Source organism: Barbatula barbatula (genome assembly GCF_947034865.1).
Source record: "Barbatula barbatula genome assembly, chromosome: 2".
Lineage (NCBI taxonomy): Eukaryota > Metazoa > Chordata > Actinopteri > Cypriniformes > Nemacheilidae > Barbatula > Barbatula barbatula.
In genome coordinates, this window is record NC_136767.1 from 1,693,302 (window position 1) to 1,713,697 (window position 20,396).

Sequence of the window (20,396 nt, forward strand, 5' to 3'; positions counted from 1 at the left end):
TCTTAATTCTCTTTATCTACGATTCCCCTGACATGTTATGATCGGTTCCATGGGATTTATTCGCAAAGAATGATGAAGGTGTAACCCCTCGGCATTGCAAACTCATAGTTTCCCACAATACAAATGAGTTTTATTTCAATTCTCTGCAGTTCTTTTGAAATGATGGTGGACCTGAGAAACATGGTTTCCAAATGGTTTTCATGATATGTTGAAACTGAAGGTGATTTGTGTGCCCCTCCTTCCATCAAGTTATTAATTCAATATTGAAACAGGAAATATGATTTCTGCCCCCTTTGGTCAGCCATTGTGTGAAAAAACTAATGCGCTCCATCTCATTGTCGTTTCCCATCAGCCCTAAGAGCGGAATGATGTCATTTACATCTCATTGTCCCGAGAAGGAAAAGAAAGGCTAGAATGTCACGCTTTTCAATTTGAAAGTGAAAGGGTTTTTATTCAAAGTAAATTAAAGGCAGCCACACCAATGGCTTCAGGTCCGTCACAATCTCTGAATGAGAACAATTGCTGAACCAACCAAGAGTACCATGTAGCCACTCTCTAAAACAGCCAGAAACATCATTATTTCACTCTTTTCCTTCACTGTAGGTCGACCTGCTATACCATTCCTCAAAGAGTGAAAAGAAATGCAAATTGGCATGGGAGGAAAGTGTGAAAGCGGCGAATTACAGACAAGACGTCTTGTTGTGTAATTAGATAATTTATGCAAAATCATTCATTAAGAAAATTATTCAAGTTTTTTGTGTGTAGGATCTTCATATGAGTAGACGACTTCAAAGTATGGATCAGACGCATCTGATGCTAAGTCTCAAAACACAGAAATCCCCTCCTGCGAGGTTATTTTGTCACTAAGGGGATCTCTTCTTTCTGAGTCGCGAGTGGGAAATCAAAACAAACTTCCGGCCCGGTTCAAGTGGAAGAAGATTAGAAAGAGGGAAAAATTTGCATTTTATATAACGTTATCAATTCCCAATAAGAGCGCTTTATGAGGACACATACCCATCATTGCTGTAGCTCAAGATTTCTTAGTTTAGGTTCAATCGTCTCCTAGCAACCGCTGTGTCGGAAAAAAATGAAAGTTGAGAAAAACAAGATGTATTATGGCCTAGTTTCGCGCGTTTGCTCGAAAAGAAAGAGGCGGAGGTTTTAATGACCCTTTGTTGAGAGTGGAGGCTGTTAAAGCCAACACACGAAAATGAGAGGAATAACCTTTATTACATTTGCTTGTTATATTAGAGAAAAGTATGGAACAATAGTTAAAAAAGTAAACATTGTGCAAAACACATTTAAGCCCGGCCCACTCGAAGAAGCAATTTGCATGGCCATCACTCGCAGCCTCCATGTACCAATTAACTCAACACACAGCACATAAACTCAACATTTATTCATAATTGCTTTGACAAAGCCCTGATTTCACAAAGCACATTTACAATAGGAGGTGATTAGGCGCGTGTGTGTGCATTTGTTTAAAATAAAAAATGACCTATTCACAGCTACATAATGAATAATGACAGAGCTGTTAGCTTTGTCCCCTCCAATTAGGAGCGAGAGCTCATTACAAAAGTACAGAAACACCGCCCTCTAGTGGACGACAAGCGCATGACAAACGAATGCAGCGCTATGTTAGTCATATTGTCTAATAGATTTCATTGGAGAACCTAAACCAACATGTGACTAAAATATGCATTTCTCCTGATAAGTAAAAAGTCTTACCTTTATGCATCAAAACCAGAAACCGTGACGGCTTTTCTAATGGATTTGATTGTTTTGGTTTGTAAGAAACTATAATGGACTTTGTGGGACTCTAACGTGTTGTGTTCTGGTGGCATGTTATATAAACCAATGTAAATAATAATCAAATAATACTAATTGGTAAACATCTGATGCTTCGTAATGGCATTTGTAACAGAACCAATTAGCTTTTGTAGTTTTGATATCAGCATTGTATAAATCTTATACTACATTAAAACACAAAAAAAATCCTAATTAAAATGTACAGTATATACATTTTGTCCGAAAACAAATAAGCCACACGTGTGTTAAACAGCTCGCTCTACAGATTCTTCATCACTCACACTCCCCTGACAGTAAAACTGTCTGTGCTCGCCATCCACCAAACTCTCCTCCTGATGCTCAAACTCAGTCTCTTCTCTCCAGCACATCTCCTCACTCTGGTTTTCTTCCAGATCCTCAGCGTTAGCGTGACTGAGAGCCAGACTCAGGATCTCATTCTTTTCTTTGTAGAAGCGGAGCTCCCTGCCGGCTCGCCGGGCCTCCCCGAGCTCCTTCATGGCCAGCTGCAGCTCCCGAGAGAGCAGACCGGGAGACTGATGCTCCTTCTGCAACCAGTCCAGAGCCATGTGACTGCGTGTGAGCTCGTTCAGACGCTGCTGTGAATAATAGAGGATGACCTCCTGTAAAGACAAAAGATGAACTTGTTGTTTTATTTGCGGGTAATACAGTATATATCTTATTCTAAAGGATGTGATGTAATAAATCCATAAATCTTATGTATGTGTGTAATCTGAACTTGAATGAATGATGATCAAATTGTGCATGTCGATTTTTACTTTTCAATCAGATAGATACCGGAAGTTAAAATATTTAGTAACTGAATATTATGGACACTTGGGACCACCCAAAACACATTTAAAATTGATGTTGTATATTTTAGTATTTACTATAGTAAACTAAAGTGTACTGTAGTATGTTAAAACACACTTTTTTATATACACATTAATTTATAACTTCATACGGTATTCTGTTACATGAACTATAATGAATACAGTGTAGTGAATACTGTAATATAGTTATTATTTACTATATTACAAACACTATCATCTAGGAATTTGACAAGAGTTTACTATATTCTTACCTGTCGGCTACATCTCATATCCCGAAAAGCCTTCAGAGACCCATTCCAGTGCAAAAGCTGAAAAACTGTCATTATTTCCTAGGCCCAAAAAAGAGAGAGAGAGAGAGAGAGAGAGGGAGAGAGATGAGTTAATATTGCCACATTTTAGTCACTTGACGTACATTTAAACCGAGAGATCAACAGTTTGTGTAGATGTGTATAAATGTGTAAATGAGTTGTGAAATGGTAACATCATGGTTAATTTTGAGCTTGATGCTGAGGTCATTTAACACAAGTGCTGTTTCTCCTTCACGTCAGGCTGATGTCATAAAGAGGATTCGTGCAGATGGTGTGAAAAACAGCCTCAGCGTGAGTAAAGTGTGTAACTGTCTAATTTTCCAAGATCTCTTTTTGGTTACATGCATTTCCTCCAGGGATCATTCATACCACAAAGGTGGTAAACGTTCTTCACAGCAATGCCACAGAAGTACTCAAGCAACCATTTACTGAAACGTTAATATAAGAAGCATTTCTTTTTTTTACTTTTGGAAAAAGACAACAACAAAAGGTTTCTAACAAAAGGTTCTCTGGATGTTAAAGGTCCTTTGTGGAACCCTTCGGCAAAAAATTGTTCTTTTATGGCAAACTTTTGCACCTTTTTTAAGAGTATAGGCTATACATTTCGCTAACATCAGAAAAACTTTGCCCTTCCAAAAAAGAAAAAGCATACTAAAGAAGCATACTAAAAGCATTTCTATAGGAAGTGTGAGTACTATTACTTAGGGGTGGGACAATATATCGATATGGTGATTTATTAAACGGCTCGTTGGAATCATTACCAATGGTAATGGTAATGAAAATAGCCCAGCATCTATAGACTGCACATAAAAAGTAGACTGAAAGTATTTTTTCTTATTTTTAAGTTGAAAGTACACTTGAATAAACTTCTTTTTCGTAAAAGCTAGTTTTTGTAAACATAAGATACGCCGAAATTTCCATGTGACTGCAAGAAATATATGACATGCAACACACAATTTATTACGTCACATTTAAAAAAAACTAAATACTGAAAATCCCAGACAGTTTTTTTCCTGCTGAAAAGACCTGCTGTTCACCACCAAAGTGAAGTTTATACAGCTGGTCCCCAGCATGGGATGCTGTTGTCTCCTCATCAGGTTTCTTAACTTACCCAACCACCAACATTTCTTTGGTCAACAAGCTTCAACAGCTACGTTTTGCTATCATACATAGGCCATTCCCCCATAAACCGGATTGAACCTGCATTCAAAAGAATGAATGCTGGTCTAAGCCTGTCTTTTCATCAGGGTTGCGTGAAAGCTTTGTTTTTTCTCAACCTGAAATTCCAGCATGGTTCTCCCGGTGTTCAACTCCAGCATCAGGCAATAGGCTCCTATACTGGTACTGGGGTCCGAGGCGTCCGCAATGTTACCCTGCCAAACACAAGACGCGTCATTACTCAAACCGTCCCGACCTAAATACAGAGGGTGGTCTGGGATTCATTAGACACCCCTTTTGCTTTGTTTTTCAGTCAGGGAAGCATGTCTTTATTGTTGGAGGAGAAAACGGCAAGACTTAGGAGGATGAATGACATGGGAGTGAAGCGAGACCACACACGCACACTCACATTCCCACAAAGTGTGAAAATCTTGGCAGCGAGGTTTAGGGTGAAGGGGGGTGACATTCGTTTTCTCTTTCAAGGTTTTATTTTTGGTACAAAGCCAATTTATCATTAAAATAGCTTCCTGGCTCTGTATTTATGGTGGGATGAAGCCAGTGCATGGACATGTATCTGTATCTACAGAGGGTGGCCTGTTTCAATAACTTCCATCCTTTAAAATTGAACGAGGGTCAAATTTGTTTGTAAACAGATCAATAGTATCAATACTCACGCTGGTGGTGCTGACTGCCTCCTTCACGCTGCGTGATATGAAGTCAGGAGTGATACGACGACAGGGCAACTCATTAAACGTGGAGTTCATCAGGGCGATGCGAGCTGCATCACGTCTGGCCTCTGCTTTACTGTAACAAAACTGCGAGAGAGGGAGAGAGAGAGAGGCTATCCATTTCTCGAAATCATGAAATGTTGATAAAATAATCATGAAATATGATGAGCCGCACTGATTGGATAATCATTAGGAATTTTTCATGATAGCATAAACACTCTGATTATGCTTCACGTTAAACAAATTCTCAAAAGCGAGTCACATCATGCGTACAAACCACCTCACGGGATTATGTTTCAGATTATGTCTATGATCCCTAAACACGATCAGAGGCAGATATAGCGCCAAGATCATTTCTGAATTGGTAATATTTATGAAAACCCAATACAGTGAATATACTGTATGACATGTGCAGGCAGTGCTGGAATGAAAACAGCGATTGTATTAGGAGCAAAGAAGATTAAACACAAAAGAGCGCTGATTTGGATCTGATACATTTGTCGCTATTTGAGATACACTGTGGATTTAATATTCAGAAGTGCCACTGTGCGTCTGTGTTTTACAAAGACTGATGGAAAAAATGTATATTTTTAAAGAGTGATGACTTTTAAATATAAAGGCATGTTGTCACGGAATCAACATGTGTTCCAATAACAGCATTTATACTGATTTTCATTCGTGGTTTTGCATGTACAGTGATCAAAAGTGATGCTTATATTTGGGCATTTTCATACAATATTTGCTTTTAATGTCCCATTAGGTTAAATTATGAAAAGATTAGCGGCATGGCACAAAATGGAGAAATCGCTAAACATTAAGTATTTATTTGAGAAGTTTATTTGGGATATTTACAGTTTATTTAAAAAACAACTTACATTGTAATTCATAAACAATACAAAAAACTAAAAGCTGACAGGAAATGTATATAAAATATTTTGTTCATCATCTCTTGTTTTTGACTACAACTGTCATTCTCCTGGGCCTTTGTTGAGTTGTGTGTAATCTTTTGTTAGTTTTGTCAGTAATATTTCTATCAGCATCAGTTTACAATCCAAACACAACTACACAACATACACATTTTCTCTATTTAAAAAAATATGTTTGAATAAAGGGAAAAGACGTCAAATTTACAAAGTTGGACATCACTTTTGGCCACTACTATATTAAATTAAAATACATACTATTTTTTACAACTTGTTCATCTCAGGCAATTATATTACATTCCTATTATTAAGAGTTTATTTTTCAAATACAACTTTCCAGAATGATATGGCGTATGTTCAAGCTCAAAACCGGTGCACAACGTTTTGCTACAGTTTCCGGGGTGAACGACACGTTTCCTGAAACGGTTTTTAACAGTGTGCAATGGTGTTTGAGATGGTTTTGAGTAAATCCTTGCTAGTTTGAATCTTATGAAACCCTTACCATAACCCAATCCCAACTATTTAAACTACCTATGATTCTTGGCAAAAAAACACTGCTACGTGATGACGTCAGACTCGAAACACTTGTTTGGTGGGTGTGTCAAGAATGTCAGCCCAATCAGCATCAACATGTACACAACCCATGCGGTATTAAACAGACATTAACAAATGTGTCGGCTTCAGTTTGGTACAATAGAAGACATTAGAAGACATGTATTTTGCAGTATTTAACATGTATTATTACCAATTTCATCCCTTTTGTCGGGGCTGAACGCAGACCAAATGTACAGTATATGAGCGTTTGTGTGTCACATGCTTAAACTCAATAATGTTTTTCACATTTTCATTGCATTTAAAGACGTTGGCAGCTGTTTTAGCGAACCAGAACCACCTGCTTATCCCTCTCAATTTTACACAACAACATTAACTAATTTTGATGAAACACTAGACAGTACATTTTTTACTGGAAATAAACTTTTGACCATTTTTTATTTGGGAAATTTCTAAAATTGAATTACATTTAATTAATTTCAGAATGTATTAAAATTACCTTTAAGTTTCCAAAGCAGCTGCCCCCTGGTAAAGTGACGTAGCATATGTACGGATGGCTGGGTGAGGGGATGGACTCATAGACCACCAAATGTTCTGTGTCCATCATCACATCTGTCACTTGTTTCTGCTCCCAGAACTTGTGAAGCATCCCCACAACATTCACTGAGAGGACAAACAGAATTAATGATTAAAAAAAGAGAAAACAACAGACGTGATTTAGGTTGTTGTTAAGTTTTATCAGGACAGTTTGGTTGTGTTTGATGATGAAAGTAGTAACTTTGTATTAGCACCTATTGCACTATTGCTCTTGTATGACATATCGCTTATTGCTTACTGAACTCTTTGTAAGTCGCTTTGGATAAAAGCGTCTGCTAAATGACTAAATGTAAATGTAAATGATGAACGGGCACAATTTCAATAAACACAGCAGTCAAAAACCCCTCGTGTAACCACTTAGACTCTCAGACGTTATAAACATTGAACCTCTATACATTATAGTGTTCTGTGAGGTGTCCAGCTGACAGGATTTTATGCGGCCATAATGAATTCTTTACAAGGTTTGTTCACCCATAAGAATGAAAAATAACAGATTCAATCTGTTCATTCCTCGGGGGAAATTAAATGGAGAACAACACTTTAGTCTCATGTCACTTAATTCTCATGATATTAAAACACACATTTATCTGATAGATCTCAACAATGTGTCAAACGGAGATCAGATTTATTAAGTCTACAATCAAAAGCCAATATTATTGGAGTTCTCAATATGAACTCAAACATTTCTGATCAACTTAACCCAAATCCAGATTACTTTACCTCTACATTCTACAATCATTTTATACCTCCATAACCTTCATGCATTTTAACAATTACAGTCCTAAGCCTTTTAAGAAACATCGTTGATACTAAAATGAAACAAAACAGAGAACTCTATCAAATCTTCTGAGTTATTATAATAGAGAAACATCTGAGAAATAACATTTTCTTCTGCCTATTCAAGTTTGTTTATTTGTTATTTCGAGATGAGAAATGACAAAACCATAGTTGTGGTCAACAAATGGTCAATGGCTTGTCCCGCTGAACGTTCATTTTCTGTTTATTCGTTCTTACTTATTAATTACTAATATTTACTGTATTATCAAATCATTACGTTCTTTCTAGACATGTTGTTTAGCTTCATCTTTCTACGAAAATACCATCCTCCACGGTAACATCAGCCCTACACTGGCTGTCCAAACATTAGCACATGGAACAGATTTTCCTAGCAAAAACAAACAGGTGCCCACGGGTCCGTCCCTAAAGCTCAGAGAGTGTCACAGAGCTGTGGTGTGTTTACGGTGTTTCACACCCACAGTTACGCCAGTGTTTGTGCAGACTGGATGAAATCACGTTCCTTCGAAAGGGGTCAGCAATAATATTGAGAAAGGGAACTGTATATATATTTTTGCAGAACAACCATGTATGTGAGTTGTTTTCACAGCGTGAATAGCTTGTTTGTTTAAAAGAGTCAGCTGTTGTGAACAGTGAGCACCACCCTGTCCGAGTCTATGTGAGCGTCCACTTGTTTTGCACATGAGCCGACTTACTTACCAAACAAAACTTTTTTGAGTGAGCTTTGATATAAAGAAATGCTAGAATTTGATGTTGCTCAGAATAACATTTCAGGACATTTAGCTCTTTTTAAAGACATGAAAATCTATCACATTCTATTAAAAACGTTTACTCACAGTCTTTGAAGGTTATGTCATCGTCAGACTCCGGCCCCAACATTATCTCCAACTCTGTTCCCAAACGTCCTGTAAACCACGTCCAGATCTTACATGCTCCGAAGAAGTGCAAACTTAATAAACATCACTTAAGTTCCAGAAAGGGTAAACACGAGATCCCCTATCACCCGTCTCCTCTCCAGCCTCGGGAACGGTCTATGGAGCCGGTAAGCTCGCCCCGGGGGTTCTCTTCAGTGGCTGGCCCACCTTTTGTCAGGGGTTGAACTAATTAGCTGTGTGGTCGCCGTTGTGCCGCATTCCCTTATATTCACACGGGCACACAGCACATACACACTCTCACTATACTGCACACACCCACTCAACTGAGTCCACTAAGCCCCGGCCCAGGAATGCAGCCCCCGTCTCCATTCATTCACAGCATGCCTTAGCCTTCCTTCACAACACAGTTTACACATGCAGCGGTCGAGTGACTACAGAAACTCATAAGATGCACAGCAGACAAGATCGGACTGCATAATTGACCACTTTAATGGAAATTTGATCTGTTACCAGGATTTTGAAATTGTGGAAAATGTATATTCCAAACCAAGGCATGTTTATCTAAAGCAGGTGCAAGCAAAACATTTAGTAGAAATTAGTCTTGTATATTATATTTAAGAAATGGCATAAAATATAGTTTACATTTACTTTTAGTCATTTAGCAGACGCTTTTATCCAAAGCGACTTCCAAAGAGGTCGGGGAGCAATAAGCGATATAGTTACTATATTACGGGCTGTCCTTCGGAAACCTCCACAGTTCATGATTTTATTTTCGTCACTGTAAATAAAAAGTACAAAAGTGTTTATCAACTTCGACAACACAATATGTAAACATGCAGAAGTACATAGAGAAATACAGTGTTTTTTCCATTCCCTGAATAACAGCAAATTTGGACATTTGAGTTTTTGGAAGGACAGCGATCAAAGGAAGGCCAAACAGTTGAGGTTGGGAAAGGATGACGTGCTGTAAGTGATGCAAATCCGAAAATACTCACAGTAGAAGATAAGTATATAGAGTTTGGTTATGTATTTTTATTGTGCATTTCAATTAATATCAATCAAACTGCAGTTGGTTTGTTTTGATTTATGACATAATTACTCAAAGATACAGCTTACAAACACAATAAAACATAATGATAACATAATTATATATATATATATATATATATATATATATATATACACACACACATAAATTGCACAAAAGAAATGAAAACGCAACAATATGCTAATTGTATGTGATGTATATGATGTCGAGCAACGTTGGTGCAAAAATGGCTAGACAAGTAAAAATAATTCTAGTTGTAGAAGGTAAATTCTACAATTTTGTATGTAAGGTAAAGTTAATCATTCAGAACCTGTATGACTTTCTGTCTTTTCGAGATATTTTGAGGAACGTCTGTTCAAAACATATTTTTAATATGAAAGAAAAAGAAAGTCATACAGGTTGGAAATGGGCGAGTAGGCTAAATAATGAAAGAATTTAAATTTTTAGGTAAACTATCCATTTAATGCAAGAATACATTTAAAAAAGTAATCTTCGGCACGTGATTTATGTTTTCATGTTGAACTTATTGACAACTGTTATTGTCAAATCCAATTACATGTTTTTAAGAGCGTGATATAGCCTCAGTAATGGTCACTATGCTACGAGAAAACATTTCAATGGTGCTCTTCTGAATTGTTTCCTGAACAAATCCAAGTGGTGGACGGCATCCGTCTGAATGCTTCACTCAGTCTGGTGAACTAAAAGCTCACACTATTCCCTCTTCTCCACTTAGCATCCATAAGCCCATTTCCTCTTAGCTCGAAGCTGAATTCACTTTACATCATTGCCTAAACCACATTTTTCACTGAGTCCGATGCCTCTTTTTCAACTTTCTTGTGTCTTTCATTCTTGGGAATAAGGCCTCCATTCAGAGTCAAGCTCTATTATGAAACTGCCTTGGGAATAGAGAGAGGTGTTTAGCATAAATGACAATCACGGCATCGCAGGACGGAGGGAGGAGGGTTCGTCAATGAGAGAGAGATGGCTTTGGAGCTGAAATTACAAGACATTGAGTGATATATTGTATGTTTTGGTTGATTTATTCCACCCGAAGCCGGCTGGGTGTTATTTTGTGAAATTATTATATTAAAACTGTATAAAGACTACATTAAACATCATTTTATATAATCGTATTTACCCCTAATGATGAATAGTTGTGAGGTTTTCACTGGGATGAAAAGGCCACCTGGTGTGGGAACCACCGAGCTCGCTGAAAAGCTTTAAGCTTGCAGCTGTCAGATCAAAACTAACCAGGGATGTGAAAGTCAATCTGATAAACAGATTGCGTGGGGTTGAGTCACTTTTTTAAAAGTGTGTTTGCATGTTTTCAAAGTCATAATCATTCATTTACTTTATGTGGCTTTCTAAATATAACTATTCAATCTGTACAGGAAATAAATAAAAATATACGAAAGACCATCTCAACGTTGACTCTGAAATTGTGTCTATTTCCGCACTGTAAAAAAAAATTGGTGGGCGAGAAAAGCCGGCAGAATAAAAAGCCGGCAGAATAAAAAGAGAGACAATCAGAGATTTAGGCCTATACTACACATCTCGTACATTAAACAATGTTACTTGGGAAGCTTTGGGCCGAGCAGAGTTTTGGGCTTTGTTGACATAACCTGCAGTCTTTCTGCATGAAGTGGCCCTTGTTTAAGCCTCCCGCTGTGGGAAATGTAAACGGTGACACATGGAAGCCTGCCTTCTCCTGGCACTGGCTTATGATGGAGGTGCTGGTGGGAATCTCCTGCTTGCTGCTGATCTGGAAACAGATTTGCAACTTCGCTTGCGACTAATGGAGTTGACCTACAGAGCCAGATTCGGTCCCTGGATCAGTGCAAAGTGCAGTTTCTACCCAGAGGTTTATAAAGAACACAGAGGCCAGCTGTGTGTGGCAGGTCTTGTAGCCGGGGCATGGTACCCGCAAAATGATGGTGTAGTATAAACACAATAAATGATAATAAATCATGGAAAATAATATAAGCAATAAATGTTACTGTTATCATTAAGAATGACTTTCAGGCTATTTAGTCAATTTAATTGATCTAATGGCCTTGAGCCAAGTGCCTTAGGGGCTGTGTTTGATTTACATTTATTCATTTTGCAGACGCTTTTACTCTCAAGCGACTTATAAAAGGGAGAGCATGAACATTTTGTCTGTAAGGCATCAGTAAGTGTGATTTGGAAAGCTATACGCTTTTTGGATTTCGATTTTTGCTAATACCTAATATTTTGACGTATTTCAAAAACAATATATTTTCATATTAAATAATATATGAGTTAATAATATTTACAGTCACTGGGAATTCATATGAAAACTCTCGCCAGTCAATGCAAGCATTGGCAATGCAAAAGTTGTTTGTATTATTTTATTCTTTTTAAAAATAAAATGTATTCCCTTTAATCAGTAGTAACTTTGTATTAGCAACTATCGTACTATTGCTCTTGTACGACATATCGCTTATTGCTCCCTGAACTCTTTGTAAGTCACTTTGGATATAAAAGCATCTGCTAAATGACTACATGTTAATTCTACATTTTATTTGTATGTATTTTGTTTACATTTATTTTATTTTAATTTCTTAAAAATATAATTGTCTTATTGTGATTTATTTCCCTTTGTGAGGTACTTTGAATCCACTTTTGTATTAAATACATTTTTTTATTCAGAATAACCTCACCATCTCCGTTCTCTTGTGCTTTTAAAAGTGAATCTTGCCCTTTCCAATATGGCGGCGACACTGATACACGATTCAGCATCCACTTCCGCCGGTCCACTGGGGGCAGTAATGAACGGACAAAAATGCAAAACCTAAACATGAGTTATCACTGCCCTCTAGTGTGCTGATATGAGTATTGAATATTCATCTGATCCCTGCAGCAGAGATTTTGCCGTGTTTTTTCTCTCTCGGTGTTCTTTATTCTCATCTCAGCTGTTGGTGGACAGACACATGGAGCGGTGACAGCACACACACACACACACAGCTGGTGAGTACACACTCCTGTTACACACTTCCCCTATACGAACACAACAAACACACACTGTCCCGTTATACAGAGACAACCCGTAAACTAGAAACAACAACACATAACGTTACGGAGCGGCGTGTGTCATTATATCAGATCAACATGAACTGTACAGTTCCTCTTTGTTTCTTTGAAGGCTATTGTTTCACATACATGCGCTCTTTTAGGGTAACTGGTGAGTAGATGTCTCTGTGGTGGTCATCTCGGATAAACTGGATTAATCCAGTTGCCAGTTGCTTAGTAGTCGGTCCACATCTTTATCATCTTATTGTTTTGATTTATCATCCAAACCTCTCGCCTAGTAATGTGTTTACTACACTAACCATAGTTTAACATAATAGTAACTTGGCATTGTTTTATTGTCTTACTATAATAATCATATCAACCATTCCATATTTATCAATTTAATTTGTAGTTAAACTATTGTAATTAAAATGTACAATAGTCATTTAGCAGACGCTTTTATCCAAAGCGACTTCAGGGAGCAAATTTGCTTATATATAAGGGTAGGTCTATATACTTTTACTTTAACGACCATAGTTTATTTTTCCAAGACGATTATTAACCATGTTTCCGCTTTAAATAGAAACAATAAACCTGGTCACTACAGTTATACCGTAGTAACCACAAATTAACCATGGTTTTGCTATAGGAACCATAGTTTGTGTTGGTTGTAAAACCATGGTCAAACAGTATTCAGTACACCAAAAACATGGCTATTACATTTATACTATAATAAAACCATTCATGGCAAAAATGAATATCTGACTTGTCTTGTTCTCCGGTACAAAGTCAAAAAATTACAATATAAAGATACATTTACTTGAGAAGTACCTAGGTCACCTATGGTATTACTATTATAGTTAGGCAACGTTGCTTAAACCAAGCAAATGGGGTAAGAAAAACTAAAGTTAATCCACGTAGTTAGTAAAGAGATAAAAACGTAGCCTAGTGTCTATTTAAGTGTATTCTTCTTACCCAACTGGCAGTTTTTTAACCGATTGCTTTTGTAAACATAGACTGACTTCATTTTGTTACTTTTGTTTTTGAGAAAACAACCCAAAATCATTTTGCTTTTGAAGGAAGGGTATTTTGGTTTATTTATACAGTCTGTATATACTAAGTATGAAATTCTTTCAAAAATAAATGAAGGAAACAAGTTTTCAACCTTTTCCCTCGAGAAAGGTGTAACATTGAAATGGCTCAAAGAAAATACAGAATACAAATATAAGACATTGTATTGTATACTTTATTATCACGGCAGGAAGAGTGCGTCCCATCCTGGCAAAAAAATGAACTGCGATGAGTGCCAGTTCCTGAATCGACATGACTGTTAGGTAAGACCCAACCGAGGTAGACGGTTAAGACAAACAGGATTTGAACCCTGGGGTCACGGACTCGCCATAGCCAGAGGAGACAATTCTTCAGTGTTATTATCGGAAATGGCTAATAATAGATGACAAGAAAGCCAAAGTGTTCCTTTGGCGGAGTCGTCTTTAGTAGCAGCCCAAGCCAGAGGAGACAGCTGTGCTGGACTTTGGTAAAGCATTTTTTATTCTCAGTATGTTGGTATATATATATAAAAAATATTTGGATTGTTTGAGCGAGACTGTTTTAAAATGTGTACTTGTTTATTCTTGCACGAAAAAGCATTTGAAATGAGAGGCATCTAAAGCGTGCCAAATGAGTTAATATGCATTCACTTATGATGCGCTTTCATTTCCTTGCAGGTGAATCATGATTCCTATTACCGAGCTGCGTTATTTTGTGGACACGCAACCTGCGTATCGCATTTTAAAGCCGTGGTGGGACGTGTTCACGGACTATATATCCGTGGTCATGCTAATGATCGCCGTATTCGGAGGCACACTTCAGGTCACGCAGGACAAGATGATCTGCCTGCCCTGCAAATGGGTGGTAAATGAGACCTGTAGAAAGTATTTAAACTCCTCGGTTTCAGTGCCCCTGACCCTGGAACCTCAAGGGATACGGTATGACCTCGACCGCCACCAGTATAACTACGTCGACGCTGTGTGCTACGAAAACAAGCTCCACTGGTTTGCCAAATATTTTCCCTATTTGGTGCTGCTTCACACGCTCATCTTCCTCGCTTGCAGCAACTTCTGGTTCAAATTCCCATGGACCAGCTCGAAACTGGAACACTTCGTGTCCATTCTCCTGAAGTGCTTCGACTCACCGTGGACCACGCGAGCTCTGTCCGAAACGGTGGTGGAGGAGAGCGACCCCAAAGCTTTCGGAAAAATGAACGGCTCCGTCGACAAGAAGGCGTCGTACGTCAGCGAGGACGTGGAGGCGAGCACTCCCATGCTGTCAACAACCAGGTTTCGTTTCGAACAGGGAATCGTGGACCACTCTGAGACCGGTGTACTGGACAAAAAGGAAGGCGAACAGGCCAAGGCGTTGTTTGAGAAGGTGAAGAAGTTTCGAATTCATGTTGAAGAGGGAGACATAGTCTACAGACTCTACATCCGACAAACTATCATCAAAGTTGTCAAGTTTATCCTCATAATCTCCTACACGGGTTACTACGTCCACAAAATTCAATTCAGCGTCGACTGCAGTGTGGATATCGAAAACCTCACGGGCTATCAGATGTACAATTGCGCACATCCCCTCGCCACACTGTTTAAAATCTTAGCATGCTTTTACATAAGCCTGGTGGTTGTGTATGGGATGATATGCGTGTATACCCTCAGCTGGATGCTTAGACGTTCACTCAAGAAGTATTCTTTTGAGTCCATCAGAGAGGAAAGCAGCTACAGCGACATCCCCGACGTGAAGAACGACTTCGCCTTCATGCTGCACATGATCGATCAATACGATCCTCTTTATTCCAAACGTTTCGCCGTTTTCCTCTCGGAGGTGAGCGAGAACAAACTTCGCCAGCTGAATCTTAACAACGAATGGACTTTGGAGAAACTTCGGCAGAGGGTTACCAAAAACTCCCAGGAGAAGTTAGAGTTGCATCTGTTCATGCTTAGTGGAATTCCAGACACGGTTTTTGACTTAGTAGAGCTGGAGGTCCTAAAACTCGAGCTCATCCACGACGTCACCATCCCGCCAATCATTGCCCAGCTTACTAACCTCAGAGAGATGTGGCTGTACCATACGCCGGCCAGAATAGAAGCTCCGGCTTTGGCGTTTCTACGAGAGAACCTGAAATCGTTGCACATCAAATTTACAGACATCAAAGAAATACCTCTATGGATCTACAGCTTGAAGAACCTCAGCGAACTGCATCTTACAGGTAACCTCAGTGCGGACAACAATCGCTACATCGTCATCGACGGTCTACGGGAGTTGAAGCGACTTAAGGTTTTGAGGCTGAAAAGCAACCTCACCAAGCTGCCCCAGGTGGTCACGGATGTCGGGATGCACCTCCAGAAGTTGTCCATCAACAACGAAGGAACAAAGTTGATGGTGCTCAACAGCTTGAAGAAGATGGTGAACCTGACCGAGCTGGAGCTGGTCCGCTGTGATCTGGAACGTATACCGCATTCCATCTTCAGCTTGCACAACTTGCAGGAAATTGATCTCAAGGACAACAACCTCAAGACTATCGAGGAGATCATTAGTTTTCAGCGTCTTCATCGACTTGTTTGTCTGAAGATGTGGTATAATCAGATTGCTTATATACCTTTCCAGATGGGTATGCTGACCAACCTGGAGCGCCTTTATTTGAACCGCAACAAGATCGAGAAGATACCGAATCAGCTGTTCTTCTGCCGGAAGCTAAGGTTTCTTGATCTGAGCCATAACAATCTAACAAGCATCCCGTCGGAAATAGGAAGTCTCCAGAACCTTCAGTACCTCGCTGTTACTGCCAACAGGGTAAGTTCGGATGAACGTCCTGTTGTCATAGAACTATTTACTACTATAATTTCACTTTGATGTTTTCTCTTACCTTTTTTTCTAGATTGAAGTTCTTCCCCCCGAGTTGTTTCAGTGTAAGAAACTGCGCACGCTCAACCTCGGAAACAACTGCTTGCAGTCTCTGCCCTCTCGGTTTGGGGAGCTCACCAATCTGACCCAGCTGGAACTGAGGGGCAACAGGCTGGAGTGTCTCCCCGTTGAACTGGGAGAGTGCAGACTGCTGAAGAAGAGCAGTCTGATTGTGGAGGATAGTATCTTCAACACATTGCCCCCAGAGGTCAAAGACCAACTGTGGAGAACTGAGAAAGAAGCTGCTTGAGAACCAGATAGATTCACTTGGAAGCACTTCTGTTTTTGAAAGTGGGCACAGATGTCGCTGACGGTGTTTAGGGACATGTGCACGGTTGTCAACTCCTGTATGCTGGAGGACAGTGTTTGACATTTACTATATGTTTTCCTGATACAGAAGGAACGTTGAGTAACACAGGCAGCAATGGCATTTCTGAGGGTGAGCAGACCAAATATTACATTTAAATGATGGTGCTGTTCATTTATGCCTTAATGAATAAACACAATTGTATTAGGGTATTGTAAACATTTTCACTGCATTTTATACCTGTGTTACAGTGTTATGCTGCGTCCCAATTCGCCTACCTATACTATGCCTTTAAAGTATGTACTGTTTGGTATGGAAAAGTATATACATTTTAATGCGTAGCAAAACTGTATGCACGCACTCGGACATACTAACGTGAAACAGAAGTGGCCATTGTTGCCTAGATGACACTGTGATCCTTAACCGTCACGCACACCTAATCACAGCTCTTCCTTGCATTTAAGTATTTATTCATTTATTAGTTTGTATTTAGTGTTTACTGTATACTTAGATTTATTAATTTAGCGAAGCATCATTCGTTTAATGTTATTAATGCAGTGGAGCGTCACTAAACTCCGCCCTCTTGCAGTGAGTTGTGGGTCAGCCGTTAAGTGTCCATGGATTCACACTTCCAATTTTCACCGGAAACAGTAGACCATCCGGGTACTTTGAGAATACTCATTTCAGCATACTGTGATTTGGGACATACTAATTATATGTTCGAATACTATTTAGGATGGATAGTATGCGAATTGGAACGCAGATTGTTTTATGGCGTTTGCGGTTTTTATTCACTGAAGCAAAAAAGAACATTGAAAAAGCACACTAAGAGATAGTGGAATCTATCTACGTGTATTTCTTTTGTATTAAGCAGATGCACATTGGTATTACAAAATTGTTTTTCAGAAAGCCAAACTAGACCTTCATTATTTTGCTCCTTACAAATACAGCACTTTATTTTCATCAGTCTGCTCACTTTGAAATGCCTTAAAAATGTATGCTTTTAAACATTACTCTTTAATAAAGGTATTTAGATGACAGCCGCGTAAACATTGACATTGTCAAATTAAGCTAGTACCCCAACTTTGCACTTAATGTTTACTGTTCCCCATTCTCATGTCATTTTATTCTCATGACGTCACTGTTCATAAGACAATCAGAAGTATTTCGTCAAGTTTTGTAGTTGTATGCAGTGCGGTTCTGTACAGTATGTGTGACATTTACATTGAATTATAAATATCAGTGTTGGCTAGAGGTTCATTCTATATATGTCAGTTATTTACTTGTGGTAGAATTAACCTTGCTGTTATGTCTTGTCATTTCATTTGTCATTTTTAGATTGACAAACGTGTTACTGTTAATGGACTGTCAAACATGGCTTGTTGCATGTTGTGTATCCATATTACCTCAAGTCTGAAACATTTTAGGGAAGAAACATTTCTCCCCATGTACTCACATTGAAAACTCAAGTTAATAGAATGCAGAACTTATAACAGTAGGCTACTCAGGTAAGTTCACCTTTGTATATTTGCAGCTCAGACTAACTTTTGTCATGGGATTTTTTTATTTATTTAAAACAAATGTCACCTGATGTCTTTCCTCCAGTGTTAATGTCTGTAACCATTTGGTATATTTATGGTTGACAACTTGGCGTATGTATTATTATGTTGCTTGTTTTGCCAAGTAGTTGATGTGGAAATGAATGAAATGCCACAACATGTATGAAGCCATACAGAATGAATAAAACACTCGTTTTCCTTTGTTTCAATAAAATAACTGAAAATGTTTTAGTAGCTTGCTTTTTTCAATTAATATTCATTTAAGAACAGCTGAATTGTAATGTCTGTTTTATCAGCTTTAAATATGACTGTCGTTAGTTGGTGACATCCCGGAACTAAAGTTCTGAGCGTAATCGACGTCGGACTTATTACAATGAAACACGCTGACGGCGATTTTCCTGCTTTCTTGCTATGCTAAGGCGTCCTTATCAACGCATTACTTTATGACAAAAAACTTTTCGTTTTAGAAGATGGTAAGAATTTTAAATTGTTTATATTCTGAACCGTTTCTCGTTTGGCTTCCTGTTTTAGCTTTGCAATTGTGAGCATGCGTGTAAACGGTGTAGCCACATTACGTTTCCTGTCTGGCACGAGTGCAGTAACATTAGAGAAGTTAAATTATTTAAAATACTTTCTGCGATGTTATGAACGATATTTGTTTTCTGAATAATTATGATATTTTTTATCACAGGCTGTTACTCTGCATACAGACCTTGGTGAATTAAAAATAGAGTTGTTCTGCGAGAAGGCACCGAAGAGCAGTGAAGTACGACACGCTTTATTAAGAATTTGTTTATTTTTTATATCACATACATACCAGTAGGCCTACCTATATTTTTATTGTTTGTAAATATGTACATCTTTGTTTACACCCTCATTGTGATTTCAATTCCCCCAGAACTTCCTTGCATTGTGCGCAGGTGGGTTTTACAGTGGATGTATTTTCCATCGAAACATCAAGGGCTTTATGGTTCAGACTGGAGATCCGACAGGTAACCAATCTTATACGTCTTCTCGCCCAAACTCCACTTTTTTTAAATTGAGATTTATTACACAAAAAACATTTCTAGTCCAGATTTATTTAAGAAATTTTTTTCTCCAGGTACAGGGAAAGGGGGAACCAGTATTTGGGGACGGAAGTTTGAAGATGAATTCAGTGAACACCTGAAAGTATGTATTGTTGGTTGCAGTGAAGTTATCTTTTGTGTAGCATTATATTGTTGTATTGTACTTCAATGGATATCATGTATTAACCAGCTTGTCTTTGTCTTAATTGTCTGGATTTTGTTTTGGACACATATGGTAAATAACCCTGTTAACGCTTTAATTCTGTAGCACAATGTCCGGGGCGTAGTTTCCATGGCAAATAATGGACCAAACACAAATGCATCACAGTTCTTCATCACTTATGCCAAACAGCCTCACCTGGACATGAAGTACACTGCTTTTGGAAAGTAAGTTACCTGTTAATGCTCAGAGCTCAGTCTGCCGTAGTGAAAAGATCTAAGTCTTACATAATTTATATACAATTTTACATTTATAAATGTGTGCTTTTAATAGACATGATAATTCAAATGTATTTTAATGCCGTTAACTGTATCAATAAATTAACATTAATTTCAAAATAACTAATTCTTTTACAGAATCATAGATGGGTTAGAAACTCTGGATGAACTAGAGAAACTCCCCGTCAACGAAAAGACTTTCCGGCCTTTAAATGATGTCCGTATTAAGGATGTTACTATTCATGCCAACCCATTTGCTGGTTGATTGATTTTATTGTGACTCGTTCATGATGAGTAATGTCTTATGCTGTAAATATATATTTTGTGTGATGTAATTTTGCCAATTACATGTTATTTCATACATTTGTACACACTGCCTCTGTGTTTTTTCTTATATATTTACATTACATTT

General features: G+C 38.3%; 3 protein-coding genes across 4 annotated transcripts; 2 read left to right on the forward strand and 1 right to left on the reverse strand.

Moving 5' to 3' along the window:
* Nucleotides 1-433: 433 nt before the first annotated feature.
* On the reverse strand, nt 434-8,900 carry lix1 (limb and CNS expressed 1). Its single transcript, XM_079451137.1, has 6 exons — nt 8,537-8,900; nt 6,808-6,971; nt 4,780-4,920; nt 4,225-4,320; nt 2,891-2,968; nt 434-2,429 (listed from the first exon to the last, which is right to left on the reverse strand). The coding sequence occupies exons 1-6, from the start codon at nt 8,577-8,579 to the stop codon at nt 2,055-2,057; spliced, it is 897 nt and encodes a 298-aa protein (XP_079307263.1). The 5' UTR covers nt 8,580-8,900; the 3' UTR covers nt 434-2,054.
* A 3,569-nt stretch (nt 8,901-12,469) lies between these two features.
* lrrc8ab (leucine rich repeat containing 8 VRAC subunit Ab) lies at nt 12,470-18,709 on the forward strand. Of its 2 annotated transcripts, XM_079449387.1 has the most exons (4): nt 12,470-12,611; nt 13,915-14,190; nt 14,381-16,502; nt 16,588-18,707. In XM_079449387.1, exons 3-4 carry the CDS (start codon nt 14,388-14,390, stop codon nt 16,861-16,863), a joined length of 2,391 nt encoding a protein of 796 aa, XP_079305513.1. In that variant the 5' UTR covers nt 12,470-12,611; nt 13,915-14,190; nt 14,381-14,387; the 3' UTR covers nt 16,864-18,707. The 2 variants fall into 2 exon arrangements, with proteins under 2 accessions (XP_079305513.1, XP_079305514.1); XM_079449388.1 differs by lacking the exon at nt 13,915-14,190 and having other exon boundaries at nt 16,588-18,709.
* Nucleotides 18,710-18,808: 99 nt separating this feature from the next.
* On the forward strand, nt 18,809-20,353 carry ppil3 (peptidylprolyl isomerase (cyclophilin)-like 3). The gene is made up of 6 exons (XM_079478512.1): nt 18,809-18,952; nt 19,171-19,245; nt 19,378-19,471; nt 19,582-19,649; nt 19,815-19,933; nt 20,123-20,353. The coding sequence occupies exons 1-6, from the start codon at nt 18,950-18,952 to the stop codon at nt 20,247-20,249; spliced, it is 486 nt and encodes a 161-aa protein (XP_079334638.1). The 5' UTR covers nt 18,809-18,949; the 3' UTR covers nt 20,250-20,353.
* Nucleotides 20,354-20,396: the final 43 nt, after the last annotated feature.